Below are 17,146 nucleotides of genomic sequence, written 5' to 3'. Positions count from 1 at the left end.
CTTCTTAGTGAGAGGATATAAGGAAGATCCTGCTTCCATTGAAGTTAATGGTACTTTGCTATTGTAGGATTGGGCCAATAGTAATTATATGGCAAACCAATGTTGCCTCCTGTTGCATTAAAAACTAGAGGATAGGGTGGATATTTGCTGCTTTAATAGGCACAGGCGAGAATTAGTATGTTAATGTCATGCAGACCATAGCATGGATGAAGTTGACAATTACAAAAATATATCCTCTATCATAGTAAAAACTAGGATGTTCTGATGCATGGGTGTATTTTCAGAATTGATCAGTATTCAGCAGCTCCTAAATCAAGTGGGCAGATGTTTTAAAAAAACACTCAGTATTCAACAAGAAAAGGAGTACTTGTGGCACCTTAGAGACTAACCAATTTATTTGAGCATAAGCTTTTGTGAACTACAGCTTATTATATAATAAGATCTTTCCACAGTATGCATCCGATGAAGTGAGCTGTAGCTCACGAAAGCTTATGCTCAAATAAATTGGTTAGTCTCTAAGGTGCCACAAGTACTCCTTTTCTTTTTTGCGAATACAGACTAACACGGCTGTTACTCTGAACTCTGAAACCTGTCAGTATTCAACAGCTCCTACTGTTTCCACTAGGAGCTGCTGAGTGCTTTTGGAAAGCTGGCCTCAAGTGTAGGTTCCAAGTATTTCTGAATATCTAGATGGCGTTCTATAAAGACTACACAGTAGATCCGTCTGCAAAAAAACCCCAAACCCTATTGTATTAGCACAGCAGTTTCTTCTGTGGAATGGCTGAATTTCAGTGTATATAACTGTGGCAGGTGCTTAGGTGAGAGATGTAGAGAAGTTTTCTAACCAACTTGTAGTCACTGCATGCCCATGTGTATGCATGTACAGACTGACAATAGATTTCCTTATGTGTACTTGGAACTCTTGCAAGTGTTAGGGGAGCTATTTGAGACACAGTCTGACTACAAAATACTTGTATTACATTGCAAACTCTGTATGGCAGAGATTACATTGTGCTCATCGCATTTTACTTGCCCTAAACCAGTTCTCAACCTGTGAGCCACTTGCAGCCCTATCAGTACACAGTTGCAAACCATGTGATAAGGCCATAACTAGAGTGGGGCAGAAGATGCACCTGCCCTAGGATGCAGAGCTGGGCAGGGGTGCAAAATGGGGTGGTGTCAGCCCCTCCCACCCCCTGCAGGATCAGGCCCAGCACCATTGGCAGGAGTGTGCTCAGAGCTCTCGCCTCCTCCCCCATAGGATCATGGGTCCATTGACCCCGGCAGGAGCAGGCTCCCTGGCACTAGGACCACAGTGGCAGGCAGGCTGCACAGCTGAGCTATGTGCAGCCAAGGTAGGAGACCAGCAGGCACAGGGAGGGGGATGCAAGGGGCTAGGACCACAGGGAGGGAGGTGCAGGGGACTGGGGAGCAAAGTGCAGCCAGTGCGTGGAGGATATACTGTAGGTGGGGGGACTGATGGCTCGGGGTAGTCTCTGGATTGGGGGCTAGATACTGGGAAACTGGCTTGGACAGGAGGGTAGCGTAGAGGTCAGCCATCGCAGTAATTACATAACACCAACATACGTCCCTTACAGGCTGTGGTGTAAACGTGCCCCAGACCAGCCTGCCCTCCCGAAGACAGGCCTGGCTCTTGCAGCGACGCGTCCATTACACACGGGAGTGGGCTCAGGCTGGTTGTCAGCCCGTGGGGCGGGGGCAACTTCTTAGGCAGGCAGGAGTAGGGAGGGGCGAGGCGCCTCATCCCTAACTGCCCCCAAACATGGCGCGCATGGAATTCTCCCCGGGGAATCCTCTTTCTCTTCCCCTCTGTGCTGGGGGCGGCGGCGGCCGAGGGAGCCAGCCCCCTGCCCGGGCTGCCTGACCCTGCCAAGTCCCGCCCCGTGAGCGAGTGGCTCGCCCGCCAGCTGAAGTTACTCTGGGGAACTCACCTCCAGCCAACTAACTCTGAGCTGATATTTAAATAAAACGCCGCGTTGTGATTGGCGGAGAGGCTAGAGGGCGGGCACTGTATGGCGATTGGTGGCCGGAAAGAAACGCTGCGCCGCTGGTTGGTGGGCGGGTTGGGCCAGGGCTGTGTGGGGATTGGCGGGCCGTGGGGGCGCTTGGGGATTGGCGGTGGCGCTGGGTTTGAATGGTTGGCCGGGTCGGTTAGTACCGCGCTGCCTGTTTGTCCGTCTGGCTCGTGCGGGGACTGGGCCGCGCTGAGGCCCGGCAGCAACAAGCCGGCGATGGCTGCAGAGCTGCTGTGCAGGGGAGCCGCCGCTGCCTGGGATCTGAGCCCGGCCGAGAGCCCCGGGCGGCGGAGGCGGCGCTGGGCTGATAGGGAGAAGGAGGAGGACCCCGCCGTGCTGACTCTCACCCACTTCTCCCGGCCGCCCTTCCTCAGCTTCGGTAGCCTCCGGCCCGGCGCCTCCTGCACCCGGCTGCTGGCCGTAGACAACCCCAACCCGGAGGAGGCTGATGTGGCTATCGACCGCTTCCCGGCTCCCTCCACAGGCTTCAGCCTGGAGCGCCGGCGCTTCCTCATCCAGGTAGGGCCGGGCCCGGGGAGAGCCTGAGCTGCTGCCCCGTGCGGCTCCGCGTCCTCTCACCAGACCTCTGCGGGCAGACCCCCCGGCTGGAGGGGCTCGTGGGGGCGGTGTTGGAGGCTGGGCAGAGCCGCCCGCTCCGCTGCTGCCCTCCCCGGGCGACGGGTCTCTTCTCCGGGAGCAACGGGCCGCGGGTTACCCGCGTTGTCCGTGCAGCCTCTCGGCATCTGCGTCCTGCGCTGACTGCCCGGTCCCTGGGGCGCCGGGCCTCTCAACCCCCTGTGCTGTCAAAGATGCTGGACAGATAGTTAAGGGGGAGAAACTGACCAGTCAGCCCTGCAGAGGGTAGGTGTGTCTCGAGGAAGCTTAGCCTCTGTCTGTTTCAGAATGGTTAGGCTTTAGGTAAGATAGACATGTGTCGCCTTTTGTGTGTTTGAAGAATTTCTTATGCTTTGTTGTTCCTACTCTTAAGATAAAACATTCTAGAGTAGGTCTCCCGTATACCAGAACAGCGTCCTGGCTGTGGAGCATTTTGAGGTGGGTCTTTCTCAATCTCTTGTTTGTGTTCTTTGCGGTTCCTACTCTTAAGATAAAACATCATACAGTTTAATCATAAGGCTGTTTTGGTCACTACTAGACACAAACTCCCAATGGGAAGAACCACAGATGAGGTTATGACGTTATCTGATATGCCTAGTAAGGAATCTATTTGTCAAAGAACATTTCCTGAATCTTTTTTGTTGTATTGTTACAGACATACTTTCTGTCAGGTATCTTGAAATAAATGACCAAAAATAATTGAAAGTGGTGTGATTATATTGTGCTATTTTGACAAATATAATATGCAGAATTTTAAAATATTGTGTGTGGAATCTTTAATTTTTTGGTGCAGAATTCCCCCAGGAGTATACGGTACATCTTTGTAACAGCAAGTAGCTAATTTTGACAAGTACCTTCCTGACAGCAATATTTATCTATACGGTACTTAGTATAGGGAACAGAATCTGAGGAAGTGATAGCTGCCACAATTTACTACCAGTAGTGCAAGTAAATGTGTTAGATGAGTTAATTGTGTATGGAACCTCTTTCTAATATTAAAGAAGCAAAAAAAAAGATGTACGGTCAGATTTTTATTTATTTATTTATTTTTTGCTACAAAGACCAGTAAAGTATAGTGAGATTTTCAGGCATTACATAATGTCAGTCTTTGGTTTTTGCAGTGCTGTCTTGTTTCTCTCCTTCTCCATCATCAGCTGCCTGTTTTGCTGCTATATTGATTCAAATATCCGAGTGAAACGACAGAAATGGTAATGCTAGAAGTGCACAGAGTGCTTCAGATACTGGCATTTTTCACTCTACCGGTGTTAGTGTCAGCAGAGCAGCAAAATGTACAGTAGCTCACCTAGTGTTTGGCAAGAATCTTCCCTGAGTTCTAGCTGTTCAACAAATTAATTCTAATCCCCTGCACCATCCCAAAATTGTGCTACTGGCATGTAAGAAGGACACTATCTTCATTATTTTTCAATGACCTTATTGGTCTATCTGCTCTAATCAACACAAAACTTAGAACTTGGGTACTTGAGCTAAATGAGAACAAAATTACTTAGAAAATCTAAATATGCTTATTTAAAATTTTGCTTACATTCTGATAATTATTTTGGATATTTAATAATAATATTCTTGCATGTCTGTAATTCACCTTCTTGCTTACAGTACTCTCATATAGCCCTTTTCACAAGCATTCAAATATATGTACTACAAAATATGAATGAAGTACTGATCTTTTTAACAGCTAGTAATGTAATGAAATAATTTTAGCAGGTTTTCCTGTCAATGAAAATCACATCCTTTTCTTTCTTCATATATCCATTCTATCTCCTGACCTCATTGTCTCTTTTGCACTTTCTCACCTGTGCTCCATCATAACTGTAAATTCATCTGATAAGTAAATTTATGCACCCAACTTTAAAAATGGTGAGAGACCAACCCATATTTATGCATTCAGTGGCTGAAAATGTAAGCCATGCTATTTAGCATTTATATAGCACTTTACTTAAAAGCATTCACAGACACTAACACTTTTGTTCACTGCTTCTTTTTTAAATAATCGATTCTCTTAAAAATATTTTCATGTCCTTACAATGTTTTTGTTTTAACACTTCATTCTCTTGTAGTCTGGAGAAAGAATCTTTATTTCTATAACATGGATGCCATTAGAAGAAGGAAAAGTTCGAGAACTGGTAACTTTTATTGTTAATGGCATTGTAAAACATCAGGCTGTGTTGTTGGGTGTTGCTGAGCAGCCTCTGAAGAAAAAGGTAAGAAATGTATTTTTAATTGACACTAATTATTTTTGTCTTATTTGTTTCTTGCTTGTGAGTCAAAATTTTGCAATGTAGCAATTGTTTCTACTAGTGTAGGCATGGATGAATTGTTGACTGGGTATCCTCAGTGGGAGCCCCCAATAAACTTGGAATTTGCTCTCCTTTGACCTGAAATAGCCCAAATATGATAAAACACTTCAAAGTTATTCTTTTCCCATTTGAAAATGGTAGAACATCTTAAGGGTGAATTATTGGAGTAGAAAAGTGGCTTTAGCTTATTTTCCTGGTTGGTTTGATTATGGATTATATTGCATTGTGTTGCTGTGCTTCAGCTATGTTGGTATGTTGTTTTTGATGTGGGCATTTCAAAGTTTATGGTAAGTGCATAGAGCATGTGGCTACATATTACTTTTTAATGTGTATCTATTCAAAATAACTTAAAAAACCCCACCAAAATTAAAAACTTAGTATTTGTATGTGTTAGCTATCAGTTCATTATCTGTGTGCATAAATATATATGTGTATTATATTTTTAAAAAAGCAACCACTTTGGAAACCCTTTAATCTTTTTTTTTTTTTTTTTTGGTGTGTGTGCTTTTTCAGAAGAGTCTTTGGGATGCTATTAAAAAGAAAAATACTTCAGAAGGATCAGTTTCTACAAGAGCTAAGCAAAAACATTCAAATGTTAAAAATGCAAACAAAACGTTTCGTGTTTCCAAAAAAACAGATACAGTTAGAAGCCCGCTCCAGTCCTGTGAAAATTTGGATGTGGTAGGAGGTAGCATGTCCCCCTCAAAAAACTCGCTTATCACTTTAGAAAACAAACTGCCTATATCTCCTATCAGTCCTGTATTGCAAGAACAGCATGATACCATTTGCACACCTCTTTCAATGAGAAGATCTACTACATACTCAGTTCTTGGTACAGTGGTAAATGATGAATTATTGCAAGAAATAGACACATGTAACATCAAGAAACTTCATAATCCTAATGAGCAAATAAAATCCTCAAGTATACACAGTTCTCCTTCTGGATTAGTACAAGCACACAGATCAAATACACATGTTTGTGCTCCGGAATGTACAGCAGCCTTGCACTCTTCTTTGAGTCAAAGGAGAATTTTAAGTCCAGATTCTTTTATAAATGACAGTTATCAACTTAATGTAGAAATTGTAGCAGAGCAAGTTGCTCCTATATTGTCACCCGATCAGTTTGTAAAAGACAACTTAGCTATAGAATCAGTGTCTCAAGTCCACGTATCTGTTTCACCATCCTTTTTATCCTCCAGTGTGGAGACTTGTATCACAAAGAAGTCGTCATCTTCAAAATGGAAAGAAAATGAAAAAATGCAGTACATAAGTGTATCTGTAGAACATAAGTTTCCAAATGATGTCCTTAATGAGACGCCAATAGTGAAATCTCAGTTACTTCATTGTACCAAACCTGAACAAAATCATTTCTGTTTTCCTCTTTGTGATGAGGATCTTCAGATTCGCAGTTGCTCCCAAAGAGAACAACCAAAAAAACGTCCTGTGCTTTCTGCTACTGTCATCAAAAATAAATTGTCTGCTGCTGAAAGAAAAGGAATGGAGACAACTAAGCCAAAATCTAAAAAATCTCTTAATAATATGATACGGGAAGATGTAAGTATAATTCCTAGACATTCAAAGTTAGAAATACTCCAGAACCTTCCGGTTATAGATCCCATCTCAGGTGAAACCAAATGTCACAAAGATGAAATACATTCCTGTTCCATTGGATCTACTTTACGAAGTCGTAAGAGGAAAAATGAAGTATACTTAGAGGATACCAAGACTACAGCTACAGAATATGTGGAAGAAACAGAAACCAAAAGAATCTTTACATCTTGTGTTGACAGTAAAATAAAAACTACTGTAAGACCACTGGTCTCTAAGCACATAAGCAGAGAGAAACTACACCACAGAAAGAAAGCTGGTGAGCATTTTTTATTTGTGTTCTCTAGTGAAAGAAAATAACTTAAGTGTCTCCATATTTTGCCAAAATGTTGTAAGGGGACCCCTAGAACTCTCAGCATTTCAGTACCTCTTTCTGCAGCAAGTATGACGACACTGTAGCAACTTCTCAAGTTGTCTGGTAGCAATAAAGCGTGGCTATAGAATACACTGTCTGCATTCATTTAGCAGAAGCCACTTAACTGGTATCGACTAAATAGTCTTGTAGTATGCTAGAAGACTTGCCATATTTAGCAACATTGCTGGGGAAGTACTAGATTTGTCTCCCGTGGCTTTGTGGAGCAATGCCCTGGTCCTGAGCAGCTTATTTCAACAGGCAAGAAATGTGGGTAGAGGTGGTAGATGATGGGGAGAGGAAGTGCTAGATAAGCTTTGGTGGGGCTGTGGAAAATCTAGCATGGAGTGTGATGTGCTGCCAAAAATGCAAATAATTGGTATTAATGCATTTCAAAAAGTTTGCTTAAATGTCTCGCCTGGTATTCTCTAAAAGACTATTCACAATAGCTCATAGGTGTGAGTGCATTTCTGGTGCCATCAATTTCTACACGTGGTTCTCTGCTCACTCTACATCTTACAATTGGCTCATTTAGCAGTCTCACATTAGTATAACTCTCTTTGGTGTGCTAACACTATAATTTTCTTAAAATATACGTCTGCTCTGAAAAGTGACCCTTGTGATGCCATTTCTTAAAAAAGGAGTCCAAGTTTTATCAGTTGTGCAAACTCACCGTGGGAACTGAAAGCTAGGATGCGGTTTTCCTGCCCTTGTATAACTGCCTGTAAAGGTTCTTGCAGGTGGAAATCTGTTCTATTATACCTCTGTAATCTCTTTGTCTTCCAAGTATGTTCACCATTGTCTTCATAGGGTTATACCGATATAACAGCACAGAGGCAGCGTGACGAGATAACAGTACACAGTTTGCCCCAGCCCTAAATATAGCTACATTTCATTATTGAAATGTAATTTTGAAACACTTACACCCAATTTAACTTTTCTGAGGCCTAACATTGTTCTACTTGAGCAATGTGTTCACATATAAATGCTGAATGGTGCCTGGCTGTGGAACAGCACAGGAGATCAGAATGAATTCATATCTTGCCGCCTCCAGTGATGAACACAAGGTAAAATCCTATTTTATAATGGGTAACTGATCCAGAGACTAAATGACTTGCCCAAGGTTACATAGGGAGTCTGTGTCACAACAGGGAGTTGAACCCAGGAGGTCTCATGAATCTCAGGACACTCAGGTCTCGCACAGCCCGGGCTAGGACCCTACTCATTAGACCATCCAGATAGATGCCAGTGGCTTAGAATTTTGAACTTTGGAAATTAATACCTTGTGCTGGTAATAGACTTTAAAGTGGTAGTCCATTAGGATGTGCATCTTCTGAGAATAATTACAGGTAATACTTTTTTCTCAGTGTGGTGAGGAAGCATGGACTGTAGTAGTGTTTTTTAACTGGCAGCTTACACTTCAATTTTTTTCTTCCACTCCTTTTGCAGGTTTCAGAGGAACAGCCGTGTTAGTCTGTATTCGCAAAAAGAAAAGGAGTACTTGTGGCACCTTAGAGACTAACCAATTTATTTGAGCATGAGCTTTCGTGAGCTACAGCTCACTTCATCAGATGCATACCGTGGAAACTGCAGCAGACTTTATATACACACAGAGAATATGAAACAATACCTCCTCCCACCCCACTGTCCTGCTGGTAATAGCTTATCTAAAGTGATCAACAGGTTGGGCCATTTCCAGCACAAATCCAGGTTTTCTCACCCTCCACCCCCCAACACAAATTCACTCTCCTCCAGCAGAGTGAATTTGTGTGGAGGGTGAGAAAACCTGGATTTGTGCTGGAAATGGCCCAACCTGTTGATCACTTTAGATAAGCTATTACCAGCAGGACAGTGGGGTGGGAGGAGGTATTGTTTCATATTCTCTGTGTGTATATAAAATCTGCTGCAGTTTCCACGGTATGCATCTGATGAAGTGAGCTGTAGCTCACGAAAGCTCATGCTCAGATAAATTGGTTAGTCTCTAAGGTGCCACAAGTACTCCTACTCCTTTTGCAGTTGCCAAGCAAAGCAATTTATCTGCATTCTTTTAACATTCATTAGCCAGAAGATTTATATATAATTATGCTTACATAGCATCTAGAGAATTAATGTTTCTCCATCACAGATGACATTGAAATATTGTTTTTGACTTTTCCTGAAACACACTGAAGGAAGGTAATTTAAAGATAAAAATAAAACCTCTAGTCAACCTATACCAGCTAGATTTAAGGAATTTTCTATAGCGATGATCTTTCTTATCATGTTATACTCCTCCCCATAATTGATAGGGTTAGTAAAGAATGGACTCAAGGCTATAATCCTTAACTATACCTTGCTTGCTTGTTAGTGGTAGTCTCACCTTCAGTGATAAATAGTTTTTTTTGCTGGCATCTGATATTTTGTTAACATTTTTAGGTTCTTTGTCTAAAACTATCATCAAAACTACTAAGCCCATTGATGGTGTGGCACAGTCTCAGCTGACCTTCATAAAACCATTAAAAACAGGTAAACAGAGGTTTTCAGTATCCATGAAGTCAGAATTTTTCTTGAATTGAATGTCAGAATTGAACTGGGAAAATTTTTTGGTTAATAGTTTTTGTTAAAAGTGTAGTTCTCGTTGACCCAAAACTGCTTGCCAGTTCATGTAGACTTTGCCAGATAGTTATGACTGAACCAAAAAATCAAAATGTTTTGGTAAGAGGAAAATGAAACAGTTTGTTTTGATAATATGAAACAGTTTTTTGGGGGGTGGAGCCATAAAACGGTGGGGAGGAGGTGGTAGTGTGGTGATGCCCTCCTTATAAATTTTAGCTTAGTGGTTAGGACGCTGTCCTGGGATGCGGGAGACTAAGGGTCAAGTCCACATTCTAGAGTAGGTCTCCCGTATACCAGGACATTGTCTGGCTGTGGGGCATTTTGGAGTGGGTCTTTCTCAGTCTCTTGTATTTAGACTGTTTCATATTGTATAAGATACTAATTGGAGCAGGGACTGGAATTTGACTCTCCCACATCCCAATGGAGTATTCTAATCACCAGGCTGCAGAGTCATTCTCACTTTCTGGCCCAATTAATATTTAATTAGTAATGCAAAGTGGAACAGCTTCAGCAGGAGAGATTGAGAATACTCCTTAACGTAGAATACTCCCATACTCAGTAGTTGGGGCGCATACCTGGGATACGGGAGACCTGGGTTCAAGTCCTTGCTGCACAGGGAGATAAAAGGGGTGGGGCTGTCTGAATGGTGCCGAAGCTTTTGTCTACACTACACAGCTTTTAGCAACACAGTTGGTGTCGCTGAAAGTTGGGCAGTGTACCTGCTGTTTGTCAGCACTTTTGCTGACAAAATATTTCCACCCCCAATGAGCGGTGTTCGCAGTGTCTACGGGAGAGTACTTCTGCCAACAGTGCGCTGTTCACACTGACACTTGCCATGGCAAAACTTTTGTCTCTCGAGGGGGGCGGGTTAACACCTCTGAACGACAAAAGTCCTGCCGCTCAATTGCCTGTGTAGACCTAGCCTAAATCCCCTTGACAATGTAGCCCCTTATTCCCAGATTTTTTACTTTTAGTAAAAAAAAGAAGTTGGATGCCTAAAATGTGTTGTTTTGGGATCAACGAAACGTTTAGTTCAACTTGAAACTTTTTTTTAACAGCAAACCAAAAAATCAATTATTTGTTCACCTCTACTAATAACTTGTGATTCTGAATACACTCAAGGAGCAGATATGTGGAATCAAATGGTGCTGTATTTATGGAGGTAGAAATGTGACAATAAATCATGCTTCAAAGGTTTTTCAGTATACTTAAAAGCACTAGGCTACTTAACATTACTGTTAATATTGATAAAGCACTAGATAATAGCATGAACTATCATACCAATAACTGTCCTTGTCTTCAGAGTGGTAGTCATGTTAGTCTGTATTAGCAAAAACAACGAGGAGTCCTTGTGGCACCTTGGAGACTAACAAATTTATTTGGGCATAAGCTTTTGTGGGCTAAAATCCACTTCATCAGATGCATGGAGTGGAAAATACAGAGTTGGGTATAAATACACAGCACGTGAAAAGATGGGAGTTGTCTTACCAAGTGTGTGTGGGGTTGGGGGTCAGTGCTAACGAGCCAATTTCATTAAGGTGGAAGTGGGCTTTTCTCAACAGTTGACAAGACAGTGTGAATACCAAGGGAGGGAAAAAAATCACTTTCGTAGTGCTAATGAGGCCAGTGTAATAAAGGTAGCCCATTTCAAACAGTTGACAAGAAGGTGTATGAGCATCAGCAAGGGAAAATTAGTTTTTGTAGTGACCCATCCACTCCCAGGCTGTATTCAGGCCTAATTTGATAGTGTCCAGTTGGCAAATTAATTCCACTTCTGCAGTTTCTCTTTGGAGTCTATTTTTGAAGTTTTTTTTGTTGAATTGCCACTTAAGTCTGTTATTGAGTGTCCAGGGAGATTGAAGAGTTCTCCTACTGGTTTTTGAATGTTATAATTCTTGATGACAAATTTTTGTCCAATGTACATGGCAGAGTGGCACTGCTGGCATTGCATCAAATGAAGTGGGTTTTAGCCCACGAAAGCTTATGCCCAAATAAATTTGTTAGTCTCCAAGGTGTCAGAAGGACTCCTCGTTGTTAGTCCTTGTCTTGAAGAACTTATTAGTTGAAGACAACAGCAAGTACAATAAAAGTGGCAGGTGGTCTATAAATACTTTCCTCATAATTCTATTTTTGTGCAAGTCATTGAAGTTAAAGTGAAGAACTGCATATTTTAAGAAAACATAAATAATTTTAATTTGAACTTTGTCTATTTAGATAATCTTTCTCTTCCCTCCACCCCCCCTTAAGTCATTCCTAGGCATCCAATGCCTTTTGCTGCTAAAAACATGTTCTATGATGAGCGCTGGAAGGAAAAGCAGCAGCGAGGCTTTACCTGGTGGCTGAATTTCATACTTACACCTGATGACTTTACTGTAAAAACAGAGAGTTCACAAGGTAAAGTAGTTTGAAACAGTGCACTCTTGCTAAATCATGGGAACACTGTAATGTCAATATATAAAGCAAAACTTGCTCCAGGAATTTTTTTTAAGTGAACTCATATATGATGAATGAAACCACTAGCTAAAAGCTAGTATCAATTAAGCTTTCATTAATTTGTATGTATGTATGTATGTAACTAACTTTTCAATAAGGGTAATTTTTATATTAAGAAGTGGTTGGTTCCCCTCCCCCATCACCCCCTTCATGAATTTCTGTCCTGAGATTGGAATGAAAGGAAGTTCAATTTGCATCCCTACAGAGCTACTTTGATAATTGTAGAGCTAACGTTTGGGTGTCTGTTTCAGTTGAGGTTGCACTGAAGGAAATTCTGAATGCTATTTTGAAATTTTATATATTTGTGTTTTTTCCATGATAGCAAAAATAGCAAACTCCTATAAAACAGATGCTAATTTACCTTTATGTCGGATATATAGACCTATTTTTCTTTTTTATTCTCTCTTTTTTTTTTTTCAATTAGTAAATGCAGCTGCACTTATCTTGGGAGCAGAAAATCATCATAAAGCCAGTGTTCCTAGAGCACCAACAAAAGAAGAAATGTCCATGAGAGCTTATACTGCTCGATGCAGGTTGAATAAACTACGACGTGCAGCTTGCCGTTTGTTTACCTCTGAAACAATGGTTAAAGCTATTAAGAGACTGGAGTTTGAGATTGAAACTAGACGTTTGCTAGTTCGGAAAGACAGGCATCTCTGGAAAGATATTGGTAAGAATGTACAAAGGTTGTTGATATTTAGTATTTTTGGTAAAATAGCATTGAGTCATATTATAAGTGTAGCAAGTAGAGTAGAAAAACTTTTAACCAGATGGCTTTGTAACAATGAAATACGGTTTAAAAGTGTTTGCTGAATTTAACATTTCACCATACTTTACATTCATTGCAGGAGAAAGACAGAAAGTCCTCAACTGGCTTTTATCTTACAACCCTTTGTGGCTACGCATAGGTCTGGAAGTAAGCAATGCTTCTTATGGATACTCTATTTTTGTAAAGCCTATGCCAAGAGTGGATCTCAAGTTCAACTATAGCTGGCAGGCAGCTCTGGTTTATTATCAGAACAGAACAATTTCACATTTCCTTTTAATTCATGATTGTCTTGTTACAAAAAAGAATATTTCATCGGACAATTTAAAAGTGCCTTTCTGTGAGGAATACCCTGGAACTGGGCTGATGCTCCTTTGCTGTTGCTCAAGTAACTTTACCTTTCAGTAGTCGCTAGGAAATTGACACCTAGCGCGCTCCCACTACACTGCAGCCAGCTATGTTGGGACTGGTTAGGAACTCCTAATGGAATCAGAGGACACTTTCCAGACATCAAAGAACCAGTAGATCCCATTGATACAAATTTTAACTTTTTAGATGGACGTTGTATTTGGGATACCTGCTGGAATAAAACTAGGATTGAAACTTTGTTTGCTGTTTTTCAGATGAATCTGTTTTCAAAGAAATGGGCTAGGTTACTAATGATTTGGGCAAGTGAGAAACTCTTAAATAGTGTATTGCTATTTATTTTGAATATAGCCTACTGAAATTCTAAAGAAATAAATGATACAATTGTGAGCATTTTTTTAAATTTTAAAAAGGTTTCCTTTTTTCTTATTAGACTATTTATGGAGAACTGATTGCTTTGGAGAGTAATAGTGATATTATGGGTTTGGCAATATTTATTCTCAGTCGCCTACTTTGGAACCCCGATATAGCAGCTGAATACAGACACCCCAGTGTACCTCACCTTTATCGGGATGGTAACTACTTTTTTTTTCAAAATAGACTATTTTTAGCATTTAACTTTGCATTAATAAATAACATCTTTATGAACTTAATATTTTTAGGTCATGAAGAAGCTTTGTCTAAATTTACACTGAAAAAATTATTGCTGTTAGTTTGCTTTCTTGATCATGCCAAACAGTCTAGAATCATTGACCACGACCCTTGCCTCTTCTGCAAGGATGCAGAGTTCAAGGTAAAATATGATAGCCATTTCTTTTAATAATGTTTGATTGAACATATGACTTTGTATGCATATAATATAAAGTTGCTTTTTTAATGTTAAGACTTTAGTACTATTCACACTCAGCACATCTTCCAGGAGGTCACTAGCTGTGTAAGACTTACCATCAGGACTTCTGAAGTGCATATAATTTATAGGGAGTGCTCAAAAGCCTTGTATTGTAGAGGTGCTTTCCTTTTCTTTCTAAAACTAAATACTGCTTTGCCACATCATTTATCTGAAGTTAAATCCTCTTGCATTTTGAAAGTTTATCTGGGGGCTGTCCTACAATACTTTGTTCCAGAAAGCTAGGCTGCATGTCCTATCCGTAATGCTATATGTTTGATTAGTAAATAGCCTCATTTGTGTTGAACTAAAAACCATTTTTACTCTAGTCAGTTGAAGTCATGGTATAAATATCGTATGTAGTCTATTAGACTACAACACTGTTTAAGGAGTTAAATGCATGAATAAATAAAGAAAAATTATTCATGAACTAGGATGCAGAGCAGGTATGATTAACTAATGTTACGGCAGCTTGATATTTTTTGTTGTACACTAGAGAAGTTATGAAAGCTGTCATTAGGAAACCAGTTAGCTATCTGTGTCAGTGTTAGAATATTGTGGACACAATTTAAATGCCATGAAGAGATATTTAAGTACTTGAATTTTTGTATCTTATGCGTAGTACTAAACGACAAATAACAAAGCTAAAGGCATTTGGGGGAAGGGATCAAAATGGTCATTTGGTCTAAGTTTATTTTATTTTATTTCCCCTTAGAATAGTAAAGATGTTCTACTGGCATTTTCACGAGACTTCCTGAGTGGTGAAGGTGACCTTTCCCGTCATCTTGGCTTCCTGGGATTACCTGTTATTCATGTTCAGACACCACTTGATGAATTTGACTTTGCTGTTACAAATCTAGCTGTAGACTTGCAGTGTGGTATTCGTCTTGTGTAAGTTGATACAGAATGGTTTTATGACTATCTATATTTGTCTAATCCTTCTGTAAGATGAACTAAGACACTTTATTGTTAGGAGAACAATGGAACTTCTCACAAAAAACTGGAGTCTCTCAAAGAAGCTAAGAGTTCCTGCAATAAGTCGTCTCCAGAAGATGCATAATGTTGATGTTGCCCTTCATGTTCTTAAAGAGCGGGGAATTCAATTGAAAGACGAATGTGGTAAGAATTGAAAAGTAGCGCTAGAATAAACTATGCATTTGAAGAACAGGAATACATATTTTAATCGCTGTTGTATTTGATTTATAGGTGCTTCAATTGAGTCTAAGGATATTGTGGACAGGCACAGAGAGCGAACTTTAGCACTGCTGTGGAAAATTGTCTTTGCTTTCCAGGTATTGCATAAAGTTGTGTGTAGTTGTAAAGAATTTTAAGAAATGTTACAAACAAGAGGAGATAATGCATGGCTTGCAACAAAGAATTTGTAGTCTCTGAAATTGTCAAGTCTGGATTGATCTGGCTGGGTGACCCATGAGAATGATCTTTTGTGGATTCTCATGGTTAGACCTCATCGTGTGATGTATGTTCAAAGTGCTTTACAACTATTAGCTACATTGATGAGCTAGGCTCTAAAATGTAATACAATTCAGAACTCCTTTTAATTAGGTTCTGTACACTTGTTCATAGAATTTCTTTTGTACTTGTGCCAGATACTATAACAAAGGTTAAGTATGTGATAACAAGGGTCAGGTAATTTGGCCACAGAAATTAACTTCTTGCTGAGGAATTCTCTTAGCGCTACTAAAAATAGCTCAAATAGATGGATGTATTTAATACCACTTCCAAACACTTGAAGAATGAAATAATCACCTTTGGACTTAGCATGGAGGCTAATTAGTGTACTTGTAATTTGAGTCAAGGAGTATGTATAGCCCTAAATGGAAGAAGGAAGCAGAGAGTAGGAGAAGAGTTTGGCTTAATGGCAAGGTTTAAGAGGTTACTTGAGCCAACTAAATATTCTTCAAAAATCTATATCCAGCTTAAATGAATCCAATAGGAAGGAGTATACATTATGGAAAGTAAAACCTATTAGGCAGGAATTTGAAAAGCAAGTAGCCAGAGACTTTTTTTTTTATTATATATAATACCTGATGCAAGAATCCTAAAGAGAATACTGCTGCAGAATTATCAGGAAGCCAAAGGAGCAATTGAATGCTGAAGAATATTGCAGAGAAAATGAATTTATTCATTTGCATCAGTCAACAACAAGATGTTGAGGTAGATCTAGAGTCTCTTTAATTAGTTATATGGATGACCACTTCCACAATTGCATTAGGTAAGATTAAAAAAAATACATGTTGTTCAGGGTATAAACCAACCATTGATCCAGGTAGGAAGACAATTTCCCTTTAAGTTTATTTTAAAAGCATCTGGTACTGGCCACTGTCATCTAGGATGCTGGATTGGAGTAACAGCTAGTTTGATCCAGTATGGAAACTGTTATATTAGTAAATAATGGGAGCAGTCAGTCCCTGGCACTTACTTAAGATGCTTTCTTCCAAACCATCCCCTCTCTGTTTAACCACATCAAGTTTACAAGATCACTGTAACGTCTTTTTATGTATCAGAAAAATTGATTTGTTTGTTTCCATTAAAGGTGGATGTTTCCCTTAATGTGAAGCAGTTAGAAGAAGAAATTTCTTTTTTAAAGAATACACATAATATTAAGACACAAATGGCTACTCTGGTGTCCTGCTCTTATCAAAGTAAAGTGAGAAAAAACAGCAGTACTTACTCATCTGAAAGTTACAGCAAAAATGTGAAGCTGCTGATGGATTGGGTCAATGCTGTTTGTGGGTTTAACAATATTAAGGTAAGTAGTCCTGTTTTTTTTGTGTATATATTTCCAGATTTTGTACATCTGCAAATACATTGTCTTGTAATGGGAAATGTTTATAATTATATGTCATTCAACGCTAAATGTGTTCTATCAAATATATATTGATTAATAGTGATCTGTCATAAGTATTGTAATGGATGAAGTTCTATCAGTCTTATTTGGACTATCCCATTGGTGGGATGTCAGATATCTAGGATGTGTTTTCGTGGGCCCACTTGCATTTCTATCATTTTTAATACATTCTCCTAGTAGAGAATTCCCACAGTGAATGTCTGTACTACCTGCCTGGCTACATACCAATCGAGGGAAATCTTCCC

At 40.1% G+C, this 17,146-nt stretch overlaps 1 protein-coding gene across 3 annotated transcripts in view; it reads left to right on the top strand.

Moving 5' to 3' along the window:
- Nucleotides 1–2,154: 2,154 nt before the first annotated feature.
- ASPM (assembly factor for spindle microtubules) overlaps nucleotides 2,155–17,146 on the top strand; it is a 38,406-nt gene continuing 23,414 nt past the window's right edge. For 2 of the 3 annotated variants that reach the window (XR_007358078.2, XM_048861583.2), the window contains exons 1-13: nucleotides 2,155–2,555; nucleotides 4,727–4,870; nucleotides 5,480–6,833; nucleotides 9,342–9,431; nucleotides 11,769–11,915; nucleotides 12,439–12,684; nucleotides 12,863–12,930; nucleotides 13,580–13,721; nucleotides 13,809–13,939; nucleotides 14,748–14,923; nucleotides 15,006–15,151; nucleotides 15,239–15,324; nucleotides 16,587–16,802. Coding sequence is in view for 2 of the 3 variants with exons in the window: in XM_048861583.2 (XP_048717540.1) it covers nucleotides 2,253–2,555; nucleotides 4,727–4,870; nucleotides 5,480–6,833; nucleotides 9,342–9,431; nucleotides 11,769–11,915; nucleotides 12,439–12,684; nucleotides 12,863–12,930; nucleotides 13,580–13,721; nucleotides 13,809–13,939; nucleotides 14,748–14,923; nucleotides 15,006–15,151; nucleotides 15,239–15,324; nucleotides 16,587–16,802 (3,249 nt within the window). In the remaining variant the exon portion in view is untranslated. Of the gene's footprint in view, nucleotides 2,556–2,677; nucleotides 2,898–4,726; nucleotides 4,871–5,479; nucleotides 6,834–9,341; nucleotides 9,432–11,768; nucleotides 11,916–12,438; nucleotides 12,685–12,862; nucleotides 12,931–13,579; nucleotides 13,722–13,808; nucleotides 13,940–14,747; nucleotides 14,924–15,005; nucleotides 15,152–15,238; nucleotides 15,325–16,586; nucleotides 16,803–17,146 lie in introns of those variants that run through there. The other variant, XM_075131547.1, reaches the window with a different exon arrangement.

The sequence above is a fragment of the Caretta caretta genome, chromosome 8 (genome assembly GCF_965140235.1).
Source record: "Caretta caretta isolate rCarCar2 chromosome 8, rCarCar1.hap1, whole genome shotgun sequence".
NCBI lineage: Eukaryota > Metazoa > Chordata > Testudines > Cheloniidae > Caretta > Caretta caretta.
The sequence above is the reverse complement of the archived record's forward strand: the minus strand, read 5'-3'. Positions and strand labels throughout refer to the sequence as shown.